Source organism: Oncorhynchus nerka, linkage group LG24 (assembly GCF_034236695.1).
Source record: "Oncorhynchus nerka isolate Pitt River linkage group LG24, Oner_Uvic_2.0, whole genome shotgun sequence".
NCBI lineage: Eukaryota > Metazoa > Chordata > Actinopteri > Salmoniformes > Salmonidae > Oncorhynchus > Oncorhynchus nerka.
Window position 1 is genome coordinate 54972790 of NC_088419.1, and position 19725 is coordinate 54992514.

Sequence of the window (19725 nt, forward strand, 5' to 3'; positions counted from 1 at the left end):
AAAAACCCCAAAACTGCTCTCCTGTCTCCCTCCCCAGAGATGTGGCTCACTCCACTGTATTAATGACCGCCTGTGCTTCAAATGTCACAATCTTGGCCGTCAAACTGTAGACTGCCCACAAAAGCAGAAAGTTTGAAGAGAGGCGCCAGTCGATCAGCGGCCACAAAATCAAGGTCCAGCTTTAAACGAATAGTTCTGCACCTCGAGGGGGAAGGTGCAGATAAAAACGGAGTCCTGAAACAGAACCGTCTTCATACAAAGAGAAACACCAAGGCGACACAAATGTGATATATCAACGTACGCAGAGACTAGTAAGGATTGTTTGTTCTATGCACCAGTGACCGTGCAGGGCTCAGTAGAACTAAAAGGACTCATCGATTAGTGGTTCAAATGCCCGTGCGCTAAGTGAATCTGCCGATCATACATTGCTTCAAAGACGTCTGAACTGAAAGCCAAAAAATGTCCACTCCTGTGGTACCTCATTGGATGTGGAGGACAACAGGTTGATCTCAAATGTGAATATGAGCTCCATATCGAATTAATGAACTGTATGAAAGCTGGTGCCAGTCTTAGTTGTGCCAGGACAAACTGACGACGTGATCATTGCAACAGATGTAATGAAACGTGTCCTCCATCAACTGAAAAGTACAAAGGGATATTGGGAACAATATCACAACCAGACAATGGCCTTTCTGATTAATCAGATACACTTCTAAGGATACTGGCAAATGTTGACTGTTGGCAAGAAAAAGTTGTGAAAGTTGCCACTGTCGTTCTCAACCTGTGTCTGGTGTAGGTTGAACATGGGGTAGGCTGAAGAGAAAAGTGCCCTTTCCATTGGCAGTACTGTAATTGTAGAGCCCACAACGTCTTGAGCAGCACAGAGGAGTGTGTAAGTGAGTTGTACCGTATGCCTGCTTGTGGGGGTGACAAATGTATCTCCATGAAGGCGGTTAATCTCCAAGACTGCCCGGTTACACTGAAGCGCAATGCAAAACTGGCATAAGTATACCCCTGTATAAGATTGGAAGATCTGGAGTTAAACAGCTGCTGTGGTCACAATGTGATGATTAACAAGATGTCACGGAAGGTCATTTGAACCACACCTGAACAGGAAGAAAAACGCATATATGCGGATGTGTTGAAAGAAATGGTTCTGTTTTTTTTTCTGTTTTTTCCGGTGTCTAATTTCATCATTTTTAAATGCAACATACTAGTTGGTCTGTACAGGCGATAATGTTTACTGTTTTACGCTCTCAGACAGTTCCTCCATTTGGTGTTTCAATAATTTCATCTCACTGTCTTCCATTGGTTCTGATAAGGAAAGGACCAAATTGACAGCATTTGTCACGTTCTGACCTTAGTTCCTTTGTTATGTCTTTGTTTTAGTATGGTCAGGGCGTGGGTTGGGGTGGGTAGTCTGTTCTTTGTTCTATGTTGTGTTTGTGTTTGGCCTGGTATGGTTCTCAATCAGAGGCAGGTGTTGTTCGTTGTCTCTGATTGAGAATCATACTTAGGTAGCCTTTTCACACCTGTGTTTTGTGGGTGATTATTTTCTGTTTTAGTGTTTCACGCACCTTACAGGACTGTATCGGTTTTCGTTTATTTTCACGTTGTTATTTTGTATTTTCAGTGTTCAGTATAATAAATCATCATGAACACACACCGCGCTGCGCATTGGTCCGACATTTCATACTCCTCGTCAGAGGAGGACGAAGAATTACGTTACAGAATTAGAGGTGAAGTCCTCACATTTGGCAAATCTACAGAGGTTCTACAGAACTAGGCTTAATCATCATGCACGTTCCATTTGATCCCATATAAGGTCTGTCAGTAATGCCGAGCGATGAAAGTAAATTGTCATACATCTGGAGAGCAACACCATTTAACATTTGTATGGAGTTGTAAAAAAACACAACTACTTACCCACTCCTGGACATCAGTGACTCACTGCTGTACCGGGCCATCATTCACAGACATTAGGTTCTTCAGAACTTCAAGACTCTCCTTTTCATTCAGAAGTTTTTGCTTGGTCTATGAGGACAAACAAATTAAGAAAAAGAATCTGAGAAAATGTGGCATGATGTGTCATCTTGTTAGCAGACAGTATCTTAAAAATGACCATTAAACTCATTGCAAAGCTAACAAAACATTAATGTCACTAATTAGAAAGCAGTAGTCCCCAGGACATTTACAGTATTAGGCAAGACTTCATTCTCGTCTTGTGCACCAGTGACATGGAATAGTCATGGAATAGTACAATCCATGATTCATCTAGATATGTTAGTGCCACTGAATGGAATCATCTACAGTCCATGATTCATCTAGATATGTTAGTGCCACTGAATGGAATAGTCTACAGTCCATGCTTCATCTAGATATGTTAGTGCCACTGAATGGAATAGTCTACAATCCATGATTCATCTAGATATGTTAGTGCCACTGAATAGAATCATCTACAGTCCATGATTCATCTAGATATGTTAGTGCCACTGAATGGAATCATCTACAATCCATGATTCATCTAGATATGTTAGTGCCACTGAATGGAATCATCTACAATCCATGATTCATCTAGATATGTTAGTGCCACTGAATGGAATAGTCTACAGTCCATGCTTCATCTAGATATGTTAGTGCCACTGAATGGAATAGTCTACAATCCATGATTCATCTAGATATGTTAGTGCCACTGAATAGAATCATCTACAGTCCATGATTCATCTAGATATGTTAGTGCCACTGAATGGAATCATCTACAATCCATGATTCATCTAGATATGTTAGTGCCACTGAATGGAATCATCTACAATCCATGATTCATCTAGATATGTTAGTGCCACTGAATGGAATCATCTACAGTCCATGATTCATCTAGATATGTTAGTGCCACTGAATGGAATCATCTACAATCCATGATTCATCTAGATATGTTAGTGCCACTGAATGGAATCATCTACAGTCCATGATTCATCTAGATATGTTAGTGCCACTGAATGGAATCATCTACAATCCCTGCTTCATCTAGATATGTTAGTGCCACTGAATGGAATCATCTACAGTCCATGATTCATCTAGATATGTTAGTGCCACTGAATGGAATCATCTACAATCCCTGCTTCATCTAGATATGTTAGTGCCACTGAATGGAATCATCTACAGTCCATGATTCATCTAGATATGTTAGTGCCACTGAATGGAATCATCTACAATCCCTGCTTCATCTAGATATGTTAGTGCCACTGAATGGAATCATCTACAATCCATGCTTCATCTAGATATGTTAGTGCCACTGAATGAATTTAAAATATTGATGGGAGACTCTGTTACAGAGGAGTGTAAATGCTTTTTTTTTAGGCTGGATCATGTTGTATTGTTCTTGTTTTAATTATGTAATGTATTGATTGTTGTTGCCTTCTTGGCCAGGTCTCACTTGAAAAAGAGACTCTGGGTCTCAATGAGCTTTTCCTGGTTAAATAAAGGTTAAACATTTTGATGCAAATTCACGACTGTTTGCTTAAACTATCTTTCAAGGTTACCTCACGGAATCATTTGCTCAGGGTAGCACTCATATGGGTGAAACGCCAACTGCGCTGGTCCAGTGCTCTGTTGAAGGAGTCACATTTACAGAGACGAGTGCAGTTTTCATTTAAAGCAGAACGCAAACCAGTCATTAATTGGTCATGAAATCTAGACTACGTAGCTGACACAAGTGCTAGGACAGGTTTTTTTCAACTTTAAAATGTATCCTTTAACCTCACTGACAGCCACATACACAAAGCTACACCCAGGCAAACCAGTTCCATGTATTGCGACAGCTATTTGCACCAAATACAGTATATCTTCAAGATGAGGGCGTTTGCCTGTTCAACTTCCTCCCCAAGTGTACAGGCTGCACTCTCCTGGTTGGCCCCTCCCCATTTGATATATGTATTGGGTGAGAATGAACGTGATCTTCTTACGAAGAAACAATGTACCTATGACACTGATTACAATGTACTTATGACACAATAATTCACTACTAACTAGTGGGATTGAAAAGACTTGTATAATACCTCACACTCCACGAGCTTTGGCATGAACCACAGAGAGGAAGGGCTTTATCTCTAGCAAGTTCTCCAGCTCACGGCAGGCTCTGCAGTCCTTTTGTAAATATAGTTACACACCAAATTGTTGTAAAAGAAGGTGGCCGTGTTGCCCACTTCCCTCTACAGCTGCAGGGTGTACACATGTATTTCCCTCTTGAACGTGTTGGGGGAGAAGTCCGCAAGTTGTTTACATACTCATCTCATATGTATATACTGCACTCAATACCATCTACTGTATCTTGCCTATGCCGCTCTGTACCATCACTCATTCATATATCTTTATGTACATATTCTTTATCCCCTTACACTTGTGTCTATAAGGTAGTAGTTTTGGAATTGTTAGCTAGATTACTTGTTGGTTATTACTGCATTGTCGGAACTAGAAGCACAAGCATTTCGCTACACTCGCACTAACATCTGCTAACCATGTGTATGTGACAAATAACATTTGATTTGATTTGATTTGATGTTTTGAGCTCGATTACCTGGAGGCCTCGTTTGCTTCCGCAAATTCGGCTACACCACAGACACCATTTCCAGGAACGTTGGAACACACACACACACACACACACACACACACACACACACACACACACACACACACACACACACACACACACACACACACACACACACACACACACACACACACACACACACACACACACACACACCCCTAGACATGACTCTGCATCATCCATGTCTTCAACTGTTATAAGCCATCAGTGTTTTATCCCTTGCTAAGCTGGCTGTTGGAGCTGAGAAAACAATACACAGAGATATTAAAGGTATGACATGCTAGAGCAGGGGTGTTCATTATTTTGGCCTTGGTGGGCCAAATAAATACATTCGGGAGCAAGTGAAAGCAAGTCATGTTGTGGGCCACATCTGGCACATGGGGCCCATTGAGGCCAGTCCTTTGTATTGAATAATGTAATTCTTGAAAAATCTATTGCCAACATTACACCTATTAATCTCTTAGCGGTAGAAGATGATGCATGGAACGTTTGTGTGACTACTGTGCCTCTGCTGTCCATCTCTCTCCAAGGGACCCTGGAAACAGATGCTTTTGGCCTAAAAAAAGTTTCATTCATTCATTTGGATTGTCATTTGCTGTTGCTTATGCGGGAGCTACTCTTCAAAGGGTGACACACAAAAAAGGGCCCTTACATACTTTTTTTGTTAACTGATTAATTAAAGTATTTCACAATAAAGGAAAATAAAGGTTTCTCAAAAGGGGACAAAGTCTACACATCAAACTGCATTTTTTATTTTAATCACATTACAGCGGTTTTGGGCTTGCCCTTGTCCCAGAAGCTCTTCCAGTTGATCCTCGTAGTCTTCCTCTAAAGACGAAGACATACTATGTGGCTGTTGTGATAGAGGTAGACAGGCAAGTAGACAGAAATATTGACAGATAAGTATGGCAAACACAGACAAAACAGGCAGGCACACAAACTTGCAACTAAGGCAGACAGACAGGTGCATACAAAGACAGGTAGGCAGGCAGACAGACGGAGAGAGACAGAGAGAGAGAACATCTTGTAAAAGAGCCTTTGAGTTGGGTGTAGAAAACCAGTGAGATACGGAGAGAGAGTAAGAGAAGATAGAGTGGGGAAAAGGAGAGAGAGAGAGAGAGCATGGGTAAGAGTATAGAGAGAGTAAGAGAAGAGAGAGAGTGGGTAGGAGAGAGAGAGAGAGAGAGAGAGAGCATGGGTAAGAGTATAGAGAGAGTAAGAGAAGAGAGAGAGTGGGTAAGAGGAGAGAGAGGGAGAGTGGGTAAGAGGAGAGAGAGTGGGTAAGAGGAGAGAGAGAGTAAGATAAGCTAGAGAGAGAGAGTGGGTAAGAGGAGAGAGAGAGTAAGAGAAGCTAGAGAGAGAGTGGGTAAGAGGAGAGAGAGAGTAAGAGAAGCTAGAGAGAGAGAGTGGGTAAGAGGAGAGAGAGAGTAAGAGAAGCGCGAGAGAGAGAGAGTGTGAGTAAGAGGAGAGAGAGCGAGAGAAAGAAGGAATAGTTCTTAAAAGAGCCTTTTTTTGTTTTGGTTGTAGAGAACAAGGAAAGTGAATGAGTAAATGAAGAATGAAAGAAGGTAGCAATCCACAGATACAGTAGTCTGCAAAGAAACAATGAAAAACACAGTGAATTTATGGACAAGTAATGTTGTCTACTGTAGCAATTTATAACTTGCAGTCTATATCAATAATTAGGCACAACATTTTTAAGACACTTTTATAAGCTGTCCATGTAACTACCTAACATTATGATGTTTATTTCTGTCATTGCATTGTTGTTGTTGTTGTCATTTGTGTTGTTGAAAACAAATAAAAAGAGCTGACATAAAAAGTCTTAAAAAGAACTGTGAGGAGTGATGTTGAGTGAATTACAAGGATGATACTGGCAAACAAAACCATCACAATAGTCAATAACCATACATCTTCTAAGAGAAATCTTAAGGATGATGGATTGGAGGTTTACAGTTACCGTCTTGACTCCACAAGGTGAAGTATGCAATGAACATAGAATTAGGAAAATAACTTAGATTAAAAAATAGACTAATGCTTCAACAACAGGATATTTCAGAGAAGGTGTAGTATTTATTAATCAATTAAAATGTTACATGCAAATAAAACAGAATAAAAAATGACATATTTTACATATTGACCCAGAATTACAGTGGGAAATGTAATCATGGCTAAACCCTGCCCATTTATACAATTTCTCTTCTCAAAATCTGATTTTCAACCTTAACCCTGACCTTAACTGCACTGCCTATTGATCTTAAATTAAGACCAAAAAGCACATTTTTGTTTTCAAGAATGTTTGATTCTTCAAATTAGCAACCCTTTGCCTTGATGACAGCTTTGCACACTCTTGGCATTCTCTCAACCAGCTTCATGAGGTCGTCACCTGGAATGCATTTAAATTAACAGGTGTGCCTTGTTAAAAGTTCATTTGTGGAATTTGTTCCTTCTTAATGCATTTGAGCCAATCAGTTGTGTTGTGACAAGGTAGGGATGGTATACAGAATATAGCCCTATTTGATAAAAGACCAAGTCCATATTATGGCAAGAACATCTCAAATATGCAAAGAGAAAAGAGTCCATCATTACTTTAAGACATGAAGGTCAGTCAATACGTACAATTTTAAGAACTAAAGTTTCTTCAAGTGCAGTCGCAAAAACCATCAAGCGCTATGATGAAATTGGCTCTCATGAGGACCGCCACAGGAAAGGAAGACCCAGAATTACCTCTGCTACAGAGGATAAGTTAATTAGAGTTACCAGCCTTAGATGGAAGCCAAAATAAATGTTTTACAGAGTTCAGGTAACAGACACATCTCAACATCAACTGTTCAGAGGAGACTGCATGAATCAGGCATCTGTGGTCAAATTGATGCAAAGAAACCACTACTAAAGGACACCAATAAGAAGAAGAGACTTGCTTGCGCCAAGAAACATGAGCAATGGACAATAGATCGGTGTAAATCTGTCCTTTGGTCTGATGAGTCCAAATTTGCGATTTTTGGTTCCAATCGCTGTGTCTTTGTGAGATGCAGAGTAGTGGAATGGATGATCTTCACATATGTGGTTCCCACCGTGAAGCATGGAGGAGTTTTGGAGGTGCTTTGATGGTGACACTGTCTGTGATTTATTTAGAATTCAAGGCACGCATAACCAGTATGGCTACCACAGCATTCTGCAGTGATTCTATCTGGTTTGCACTTAGTGGGACTATCATTTGTTTTTCAACAGGACAATGACCCAAAACACACCTCCAAGCTGTGTATGGATATTTGACAAAGGAGAGTGCTGCATCAGATGACCTGGCCTCCACAATCACTCGACCTCAACCCAATTGAGATGGTTTGGGATGAGTTTGACCGCAGAGTGAAGGAAAAGCAGCCAACAAGTGCTCAGCATATGTTGGAACTCCTTCAAGACTGTTGGAAAAGCATTCCAGGTGAAACTGGTTGAGAGAATGCCAAGAGTGTGCAAAGATGTCATCAAGGCAAAGGGTGGCTACTTTGAAGAATCTCACATCTAAAATATATTTTGATTTGTTTAACACTTTTTTGGTTACTACTACATATATGTTATTTCATAGTTTTGATGTCTTCACTATTATTCTACAATGTAGAAAATAGTAAAAATAAAGAAAAACCCTTGAAGTAGTAGGTGTGTCCAAACTTTTGACTGATACTGTATATGTAAACTCAGCAAAACAAGAAACGTCCTCTCACTGTCATCTGTGTTTATTTTCAGTAAACTTAACATGTGTAAATATTTGTATGAACATAACAAGATTCAACAACTGAGACATAAACTGAACAAGTTCCACAGACATGTGACTAACAAAAATGGAATAATGTGTCGCTGAACAAAGGGGGGGTCAAAATCAAAAGTAACAGTCAGTATCTGGTGTGGCCACCAGCTGCATTAAGTACTGCAGTGCATCTCCTCATGGACTGCACCAGATTTGCCAGTTCCTGCTGTGAGATGTTACCCCACTCTTCCACCAAGGCACCTGCAAGTCCTCGGACATTTCTGGGGGGAATGTCCCTAGCCCTCACCCTCCGATCCAACAGGTCGCAGACGTGCTCAATGGGATTGAGATCCGGGCTCTTCGCTGACCATGGCAGAACACTGACATTCCTGTCCTGCAGTATATCATGTACAGAACAAGCAGTATGTCTGGTGGCATTGTCATGCTGGAGGGTCATGTCAAGATGAGCCTGCAGGAAAGGTACCACATGAGGGTGGAGGATGTCTTCCCTGTAACGCATAGCGTTGAGATTGCCTGCAAAGACAACAAGCTGCATTACAACAGGCCTACAAGGCCTCAGTCCAGCCTCTCTCAGCCTATTGCGGACAGTCTGAGCACCGATGGAGGGATTGTGCATTCCTGGTGTAACTCGGGAAGTTGTTGTTGCCATCCTGTACCTGTCCCGCAGGTGTGAGGATCGGATGTACAGATCCTGTGCAGGCGTTGTTACACGTGGTCTGCCACTGCGAGGATGATCAGCTGCCCGTCCTGTCTCCCTGTAGCGCGGTCTTAGGCTTCTCACAGTACGGACATTGCAATTTATTGCCCTGGCCACATCTGCAGTTCTCCTGCCTCCTTGCAGCATTCCTAAGGCACATTCACACAGATGAGCAGGAACCCTGGGCATCTTTCTTTTGGTGTTTTTCAGAGTCAGTAGAAAGGCCTTTTTAGTGTCCTAAGTTTCTATAACTGGGACCTTAATTGCCTACCGCCTGTAAGCTGTTAGTGTCTTAACGACCGTTCCACATTGTTTATGGTTCATTGAACAAGCATGGGAAACGGTGTTTAAACCCTTTACAGTGAAGATCTGTGAAGTTATTTGGATTTTTACAAATTATCTTTGAAAGACAGGGTCCTGAAAAAGCGATGTTTCTTTTTTTGCTGAGTTTAGGACCGCTATTCCATTGGTAGCCTATGTAATGTAACCTAAGGTAAGGTAATTTATCATGCCGAACAGGTCAAAGCATACTGGTGCAAATGTGCAATCAAGACGTAGGATGCTACATGTCCCACAATTCGTACTATATTGTACGACCACTATTAAATTGGAAGCCTAATGTACTGTAGCCTAACATAACGTGACATATCATACTAAATGGTGTGTCTCGGATTTCCGAAAATAATAATAGGTTGCAGGTTGCAACCAATCAATGAGTCAATGAGTCTATACAGTACAGTGGCGGCTGACGAGTGGAAGACGGCTCTTAATAATGGGTGGAACAGAGCAAATGGAATGGCATCAAACACTTGGAAACCATGTGTTTGTTTGATGTATTTGCTACCATTCCACTATTCCATTCCAGCCATTACCACGAGCCCAACCTCCCCAATTAAGGTGCCACCAACCTCTTGTAATACAGTATAATTAATTTAAAAGTAAAAAAAATAAAAAGATGTAGCAATGCATATTGCCCCTTTAATGAATACATTACATTTATCTTAGCCTGTGATTCGTGGAAGGGTTGAGGTGACGCAAGGCGCATATTCAGGAACATTAAATGTAATAGGTAAGTGTTCAGAAGGATACAACGTTTTGGAACGCTATATAAAACAAGCATGCATCACTGACATGCAGAATAAGTAATCACATCGGCTCTGTTTGTTGTATTTCTATCTGCAACGTTCTAGAATGTGTTCGTACTGAACGGTGCCCCTGGCGAATAACGCCCAGCGCTAAGAGGTAAGTGTATTTATAATTTTCAGAGTGAGCCAAGTCAACACCAGACGTTCTGTCGGAAGGGGGAAAAGGTAAGAAACAAGTGCATTGTAAATATGCAGATATGCTTTTCTATGGCAATGAATTCGTTGTATAAGTTCACCATACTACAAATACATATAGGCTACTATATTGGTTTGTTTGTTGGCATAATTTATACGAATATAATCACTAAAAAGTAATGACAGATCAATTTTATTGATACGAACAAACAAATAAACTGCTTTTGGACGTTCCAATACAATTAGAATAAATTCGTGCAGATCCGTAGGCTAAGCTACCCAGAGAGAAGTTTGGGAACTATAGGCATGAGCCACTATCAATTGTAGGCTAAGTCTTACAGTGAAATACCTACTAGTATAGAGGATATTTGCTTAATTACTGTGACAGAGGCACATGTGGTTATTATAAGAAATTGTTAGCCTATAAATTCACAGTTGGATTAAAACAAAGTTTTATAACGGGCAGACGGTTTCAGATTGCACACGATTGACTGGGGGACACCACTTTCCTCTTATTGTCAATGAATTAAAGAAATTCACCTACACTACAACACTGTCACAATCACATTGGTTAGTAGCTTAATATGTATTTCTAATTTTAATTATACAAGCACTTGAACAGTGTGTGTGTGTGGGCATAGGGCTGTCAACAGGGGTGGACTGGGACCAGAAATCAGCTCTGGCATTTCTAACACACCGGCCCATATCTTTCCTTGAGGCCCCCATTATTAACCAGAAAAAAGTCGTAGCTGTATTAAAGTGGCATGTTTTTAGGGAATCTCGGTTGTTTTGATAGTGCCTAAGGTTGAACTGCGTTAGAGCTGTCAAATCCACAAGCGGCTCCTGGCATTAGGTCTATACCTAAAGCGGACATTGCCATTGGCTGCATGCTGCCAAATGAAGAGTAATCCCATTCAACCTTGTTTACAAGTTTGAACACTTGAATGTGAGATATAATGTAATCTACACCTTGATTAGGCTGATAGAAATCCAAATGCTTTAGTTGAATGTTCAATTTGACCGTCATTATTTGACCGTCATTATTTATAGCCTCCACTTTCTCTTTCTAAACTTCTAACGTGAGTGGTATGGGTGTGGCTTTTTGTGGCCATGATAAAGAGCAGCTGCTCATCGATTTGACAGCTCCAACGCAGTTAGGTTACACACACACCTCCGACACCACCAAAACATCAGCTGTGCGAGTGTCGGCTATTGCCGGTTAACAATAGGAAAAGGCAATCTTTCCTCACTTGGTAACGACCCTGGGGACTTTATGTAGCAACCACCTAGTAGACCGCATCTAGTAACTGCTAATGGTGAAGGAGAGCAGGCTACCAAGGTAGAGGGGAAGTTTAGGTTACCCAGAAGGGCTTTGTAGATGAACCATAGAGAATGAAAGGGGCCTCTAATGGCAAAAAGGCAATTTTAGCATGAGCAGCGCCATTGAGGGCTTCAAACCATGCTTCCACCATTTTAAAGTAGTCAATTTAGTCAACTGGGTGGGGATTCTTATAGGTTGTAGCCTAAATGGCGCTACCCATGCTGTCACAGACACTAATAGCACAGACATAAAGATGAGTCCTCTATTGATCTATATTGGATGAACCACCATTTGATACAAGGCGCAAAGGTGGGTGAGAATTTATTTAAAAATGCGGAGATGCATGATAAACAGTCTCTTTAACACAGAAGAGGCTGCATGCAGATCCAATAAGTCGCCACAATCAATTACAGAAAAAAAAGTGTCTTGAAAAAGCTGCTTTCTAGCCTGAAACGGGAAGAAAGCCTTGATACGCAAGTAAACACCCAACTATAAGCAAATTTCTGAAATTGTTGTATGGCATTAACCTTTACTTAACAATGCTATCTATTTTTCTTGCTGTTTTTTTTCCCCCCAGTTTGAGAAATTGCTCATCCACTTTGCAAAACATGTCTTGATGAACGTCCAGAACTGTCGGCTTGTTCCACTTATTTTCACCAGACATGACAACATTGGATCAGTTGCCACCCTATTGCCTTGCATTTCCATTACTGCAGTCCTATGATGCAATTGAGAAAATTGAATGCATATGCCAAGAACTACCTAATACTGATTTTACACTTGATCTCATTTGAGTTGATATTTCATTATTGTCACACCCCTGCCTAACCCTGAAGGACATCATTGTCCAAAGGTTGAAAGGATTTGAATTAATAGTACTCTTCTACATCATAGAAATAGATAGTTGATTATTGATTTATAATCCCCCCCCCCCCAAAAAAAAAATGAGTAGACGTGTATACCTGTCACTATGCATCACTTTTATTTATTATACTTTAAAAGGGGAAATGAATGTCCATTTTGTTTAGCCGTTGATTCTCTCTTTCTTTACACTCCTTGTCTGCTGTGTTTGACCTTTTTATCTGAACACTCTAGTGTAAACCACAGTGCCTCAGGAACACCCCACCACCCGCTAAGCTCAGATAGGAAACTGTTGTGGTTCACTGCAAAATAACGGTTAGACAGGGCATTCTTTGACTTTAGGCATTCTCTGTTTGTTCTTTGTAAATGTTTTCTTGAAAATGTTCTCTTTTTAAATTCACAGAGGATGAACACCTGTGTCTTTCTGTGAATCTAATGCTGACTGCATGTTTATAGAATTAATTTTTTATGCATTCGTGTGACAATTTCTTTATTTCAAATTGAATACTATTTTCCTCAGTAATGACTGTCTCAGTCATCTTATGTTTGTCATACTGTAGGAAGCATGTTGTTTAAAAATATTCTGCAGACATATTTTGGGCATAGAACCTCAACAACGTTTTTTCACTTTACTAGTGAAATAGTAATTGAAATTATTAAACGTCAATGAACGATGGAGATTAATTGGGTTTTCTGCCCATGATATCGTTTGTGGTACTCTAAAGCATTTCTCCAATGTCATTTAACTTGGTTTCATAATATAATTTCTTATTTTTGTTAAATTCAGTCACCAAATTTCTCAATTCATAGTATGTCAACCAATCAGCGCTTAAGACTGTGTCATCTAAAATAGTTGTTCTTTGTACAGGGACAAGAAACACAGATGTATTTGTGGCCCATTTTTAAAAGCAAGTCTTGTTTTTTCTCATTACAGAGCAACAAGGATGAGAAGGTCTTCTCGTTTACTTGAGGTGACAGCTTTACTTGTAATAGGCATTCTGTGCCTGGTCATCATTTTTTTAAAAGAGGACATTCCCCCTGATGAACCCTCTAACCATGTCCAGATAAACAGAATGGAATTAACCTACAAAAACAGACCTCAGAAACCAACCAGTGAGAGCGCAGGTGTTTTCACCTGGGGCCATTGTCAACGGAATGAGTCTGCCGCCAATGTGTCAGGATTTTCCACTCTGCCTGGTCACATCCAAAACTTCCTCTTCTATCGTCATTGCCGCCACTTCCCAATGCTGCTGGACGTACCTGATAAATGTGGAGGCCCTCACAAGTCTGCTGACGTCTTCCTTCTGCTGGTCATTAAAAGCTCACCTGTGAATTACGACCGCCGTGAGGTACTACGGAAAACCTGGGCCAAGGAGAGACTGCAAAACGAGGTGTGGATCCGCAGGATTTTTCTCTCTGGAACCACAGGCACAGGCTTTGAGAAGCGCACGCTAAACAAGCTTTTACGACTGGAGAATCGTGAGCATAATGATATCTTGCAGTGGGACTTCAACGACTCCTTCTTCAACCTCACCCTGAAGCAAATCGTGTTCCTAGAGTGGATGGACAAGAACTGCCGCCAGGCCAGATTTCTCTTCAACGGTGACGATGATGTCTTCGCCAACACAGATAACATGGTGGACTTCCTTCAGAGCCAGAAAAACAAAGATGGTGACAAGCACCTTTTTGCGGGCTATCTAATCCGCTATGTCGGACCCATTAGAGAGTCAGGGAGCAAATACTATGTCCCAGTCCAGGTTCAAGAGTCAGACTCGTATCCCCCTTATTGTGGTGGAGGGGGCTTCCTGCTCTCTGGATACACAGCTATGGTCATTTACAAAATGTCCCATACCATTCTCATTTTGCCAATTGACGACGTCTACATGGGAATGTGTCTGGAAAAGGCTGGTCTTAGTCCAGAGTCCCATTTTGGTGTCAAGACTGCTGGACTGCAAGTCCCCTCCCAAAAAGTGGACGCTTACGACCCTTGTTATTACAGGGAAATAATTCTAGTACACAGATTTCTACCCCATCAGATATATATTATGTGGCATGGAATACATGAACCTAACTTGAAATGTGGGAATTTGCAAGGTTCACTTTAACCCTTGAAATCAGTCGCCTGCTCAGGTTTCTTTTTCCAATCTTTTTTTGCCAAGCAATTACTGAGGTGTGGTCTCTCAAAGCAGGTGTTATTCCTGCAGATGTTTGGACAATGCCGGATCTATTGGTATATGGCAGGTTACTGTGAAATTTGACAGCTGGCACTGTTATTCATGTAAATGATTGACAACACATTGATTTATAATCCCCCAAAAAAATGAATAGACGTGTATACCTGCCACTATGCATCACTTTTATTTATTATACTTTAAAAGGGCAATGAATGTCCATTTTGTTTAGCCGTTGATTCTCTCTTTCTTTACACTCCTTGTCTGCTGTGTTTGACCTTTTTATCTGAACACTCTAGTGTAAACCACAGTGCCTCAGGAACACCCCACCACCCGCTAAGCTCAGAAAGGAAACTGTTGTGGTTCACTGCAAAATAACGACTAAATAAGGGGATTTTTGGGGGGGTTCCAGGTTTCCACTTCATTACTATCGCAATCTGACCATGTCAGAATCAGATCAGTGATTAAAAGAAGGAAGGCATAGTAGCACAATCATTCCATCTCATCATTGATTCTGTTTTGAAAGGACGATAATTATTCAATGCCAGTGAGTTACAACTGAACATGTATCTAACTTTAATATTTAGCCTTTTTTTTCATTTTCTAATTGGTTTATTTTAATGGATTAGGGACATATAGAAATTAACATTAGAAACCGGTATTCAAATCATAGTTTAAGCAATTTTTCAACGCTACTTGTGATACAATTAGCTGATTTTTCCATGACCACACGCACTTTTGGGATGGTGTGGGGGCTTCCAGGAAACAAATGATCCATTGTGTTAGAAATGCCAAGGCAGTCCGCCCCTGGGTCGGGAAGATCAGATCCCAATACTATTTTAATCATCTACACTTGTCCAAAAATTTGGGCACAGTCAGAATATGGACAAGATCAGGACAAAGGATGCATGTTAGCACCAGGTATACATTTTAGTATTTGTATTTATTATGGATCCCCATTAGCTGCTGCCTTGGCAGCAGGCCCATACTCCATTGCCACATATCTACAACGCAAAATCCATGTGTACGTGTGTGTATAGTGCGTATGTTATCATGTGTGTATGCATGTGTCTGTGCCTATGTTTGTTACTTCACATAAGGTGTATTTTTACCTGCTTTTTAAATTTGATTCTACTGCTTGCATCAGTTAGCCGGTGTGGAATAGAGTTCCATGTAGTCATGGCTCTATGTAGTACTGTGTGCCTTCCATAGTCTGTTCTGGACTTGGGGACTGTGAAATGACCTCTGGTGGCATGTCTTGTGGGGTATGCATGGGTGTCCGAGCTGTGTGCTAGTTTTTTAAACAGTCAGCTTGGTATCTTCCGCTTGTCAACTCCTCTTACAAAAACATGTAATGAGGAAGTCAATCTCTCTTCCACTTTGACCCATGAGAGATGTACATGCATGTCATTAATGTTAGCTCTCTGATTACTTTTAAGGGCCAGCCGTGCTGCCCTGTTCTGAGCCAACTGCAATTTTCCCAAGTCCCTCTTTGTGGCACCTGACCACACGACTGAACAGTAGTCTATGTGCGACAAAACCAGGGCCTGTAGGACCTGCCTTGTTGATAGTACTGTTAAGAAGGTAGAGCAGTGCTTTATTATGGACAGACTTCTACCCATCATAGCTACTGTTGTGTCAATATGTTTTGACCATGACAGTTTACATTCCAGGGTTACTCCAAGCAGTATAGTCACCTCAACTTGCTCACTTTCCACATGATTCATTATGAGATGTAGTTGAGGTTTAGGGTTTAGTAGATGATTTGTCTCAAATACAATGCTTTTAGTTTTGGAAATATTAAGGACTAACTTATTCCTTGCTACCCATTCTGAAACTAACTGCAGCTCTTTGTTAAGTGTTGCAGTCAATTCAGTTGCTGTAGTAACTGACGTGTATAGTGTTGAGTCATCTGCATACATACATACACACCCTGGCCTTACTCAAAGCCAGTAGCATGTCGTTAAGTAAAGATTGAAAAAAGCAAGGGGCCTAAACAACTACCCTTGGGAATTCCTGCTTCTACCTGGATGATGTTTGAGAGGCTTCCATTAAAGAACACCCTCTGTGTTCTGTTAGACAAGTAACTCTTTATCCACATTATAGCAGGGGGTGTAAAGCCATAACACATACATTTTTCCAGCAGCAGACTATGATTGATCATGTCAAAAGCTGCACTGAAGTCTAACAAGACAGCCCCCACAATAATGTTATCATCAGTTCCTCTCAGCCAATCATTAGTCATTTGTGTAAGTGCCGTGCTTGTTGAGTGTCCTTCCCTATAAACATGTTGAAATTCTGTTGTCAATTTGTTTACTGTGAAATAGGACTGTATCTGGTCAAACACCATTTTTTTTTCTAGAAGTTTAGTAAGGGTTGGTAACAGGCTGATTGGTCAGGCTATTTCAGCTATTCTATTCTTGGGTGGTGGAATGACTTTCGCTTCCCTACAGGCCTGAGGGCACACACTTTCTAGTTGGCTTAAATTGAAGATGTGGCAAATAGGAGTGGCAATATCGTCCGCTATTATCCTCAGTAATTTTCCATCCAGATTGTCAGACCCTTCTTCCACATTTGACTTTACGTAATTCAAAAGCACAATTCTTGTCTTTCATAATTTGGTCAGATATACTTGGATGTGTAGTGTCAGTGTTTGTGGCTGGCATGTCATCCCTAAGTTTGTTTATCTTGCCAATGAAAAAGTAATTAAAGTAGTTGGTAATATCAGTGGGTTTTGTGATAAATGAGACATCTGATTCAATGGATGATGGAGCCGAGTTGGCTTTTTTCCCCCAAAATTTAATTTTAGGTGCTCCAAAGCTTTTTACTATCATTCTTTTATATAATTGATCTTTGTTTCATAATATAGTTTATTTTTATTAGCTTAGTCACATGATTTCTTCATTTTCAGTACATTAGCCAATTAGTTGGGCTGCCAGACTTATTTGCTATACCTTTTGCGTCATCCCTCTCAACCATACAATTTTTGAATTCCTCATCAATCCAAGGGGATTTAACAGTTCTTAGTCATTTTCTTAATGGGTGCTTGCTTGTTAGTAACTGGAATAAGCAATTTCATAAATGTGTCACATTCCTAATTACACACCACAGACCAACAAACATTCTTTACATCATCAACATATGAATCACTACAAAACTTATTGTATGACCTCTTATACACTATATTAGTGTAATGAATTTCCTCCTCTTCTTCCGAAGAGGAGAGGCGAAACGGATCAGAGGACCAATATGCGGCTAGGTAAGTGTCCATGGTTCTTTTTTAATACGTTAAGATACACATGAACAACTGACTACAACAAACAAGAAATGTGAAACTCAAAACAGTCCTATCTGGTGCAAACACAGAGACAGGAATAATCACCCACAAACACACAGTGAAACCCAGGCTACCTAAGTATGATTCTCAATCAGAGACAACTAATGACACCTGCCTCTGATTGAGAACCATACTAGGCCGAAACATAGAAATACTCAAATCATAGAAAAACAAACAGACTGCCCACCCAACTCACGCCCTGACCATACTAACTAATACAAAACACAGGAAATAAAGGTCAGAACGTGACAATTAGGCCCAGCCTTTGGGACTTTGTACCAGTACCCCCTGTATATAGGAAAACCAGAGTCAATGTGCGGGGGCACTGGTGTCGAGGTAATTGAGGTATGGCCATTTTTGTAGGGGGTTACATTTTTCGTAATGGAAGTCTTTTTAAACCTCCATTATTTTCTTTTCTTATTTCCTGCATTGCAGGAAAGTTCTCCTGCAACAGGGTTATTAAATTAAGATCCTACATTTGTACTTTGTCTGTTATGCAGTTGGAATTGAATAACACGTTTTATTTAATTTACTTGATTTACTTAATTTACAGTGCATTCGGAAAGTATTCAGACCCCTTCTCTTTTTCAACATTTTGTTACATTACAGGCTTATTCTAAAATGGATTAAATAACAAAGTAAAACTAAGCAATTTCACAATAAGCTTTGATAATGTGTTGCTTTACTACTAGGATATCGATCCAAATAAAAAAATGTTTAATTCTATAGCCTATTCCCAGGATGTTTTATGAAGAAATTCTAGCATGTCTTTTTGAATATTGGTTAATATAACTTGTTTCTTGGTTTAATACCAGAGCATGTCGTCATTGGCTAGATGAAATTGACGTTTTCTTTAAGGATGAATTAAGTCAGCATGCACTGTAGGTGACGTCATAAGTGTCTGCTTCCATCCGAAGCTGCAATGTTGACATATTCAAGGAAGAAGCATTTTCCAGTATAAGGAGTACCCATCCCTTCAAGTCATTCCTGATGAGTCATAGGTTTCTGCTGCTGCCAATGTTTTCACTGGCACTCCCCTTACCCGATTTACCACCCTGTAAAGAAGTGGGTATTTTTAGTTTGTAAATTTATTTTTTATTGTTTTTAATAACTTGCCCAGGGACTGCGGTTGAAAATTAGCCGGCTGGCTAAAACCCGGCACTTTTACAGAAACGTTGTTTGTTTAATGTGCACTGCCCCCCCCAAAAAAAAACTAAACTCAAGTGAGATGTGTGGCTTATGCACACATCCTGGTTTGGTGACATTGAAAAGTTACTACACAAGGTAATAATGTGTTGTAATAGCCTCATAAATACACTGTCAAGTATTACATAGCCCTGAAGGTCTTTAACCCTAACAGCTATTCAAAATGCACAGACAGTGTAACTGTGCACCTCTCTAATACCTAAATAAAACAAACAAAAAATAAGTAATGTAAAATATACTGTGTCCGTCAAATATATATAGTATGTATAAGCTGGAAGACGAAGCCTAAGTGTTACTTTCCATTAGTTTACTCCAATTAGGGGAGGGGTTGCCAAGAGTGTACACAGCTGTCATCAAGGCAAATGGTGGCTACTTCAAAGAATCTAAAATATATTTTGATTTATAAAAATTAAAATAAATGGTTACTACATGATTCCATATGTGTCATTTCATAGTTTTGATGTCTTCACTATTATTCTACAA

The 19725-nt window shown here is 40.2% G+C and overlaps 1 protein-coding gene across 1 annotated transcript; it reads left to right on the forward strand.

Moving 5' to 3' along the window:
• Window positions 1-10292: 10292 nt before the first annotated feature.
• On the forward strand, window positions 10293-17426 carry LOC115108203 (N-acetyllactosaminide beta-1,3-N-acetylglucosaminyltransferase 3-like). Its single transcript, XM_065008975.1, has 2 exons — window positions 10293-10376; window positions 13463-17426. Exon 2 carries the CDS (start codon window positions 13473-13475, stop codon window positions 14631-14633), a length of 1161 nt encoding a protein of 386 aa, XP_064865047.1. The 5' UTR covers window positions 10293-10376; window positions 13463-13472; the 3' UTR covers window positions 14634-17426.
• Window positions 17427-19725: the final 2299 nt, after the last annotated feature.

Bases quoted from the DNA above. Each gene is read 5' to 3' on its own strand.
- LOC115108203 (XM_065008975.1), top strand. From the start codon at position 13,473: ATGAGAAGGTCTTCTCGTTTACTTGAGGTGACAGCTTTACTTGTAATA.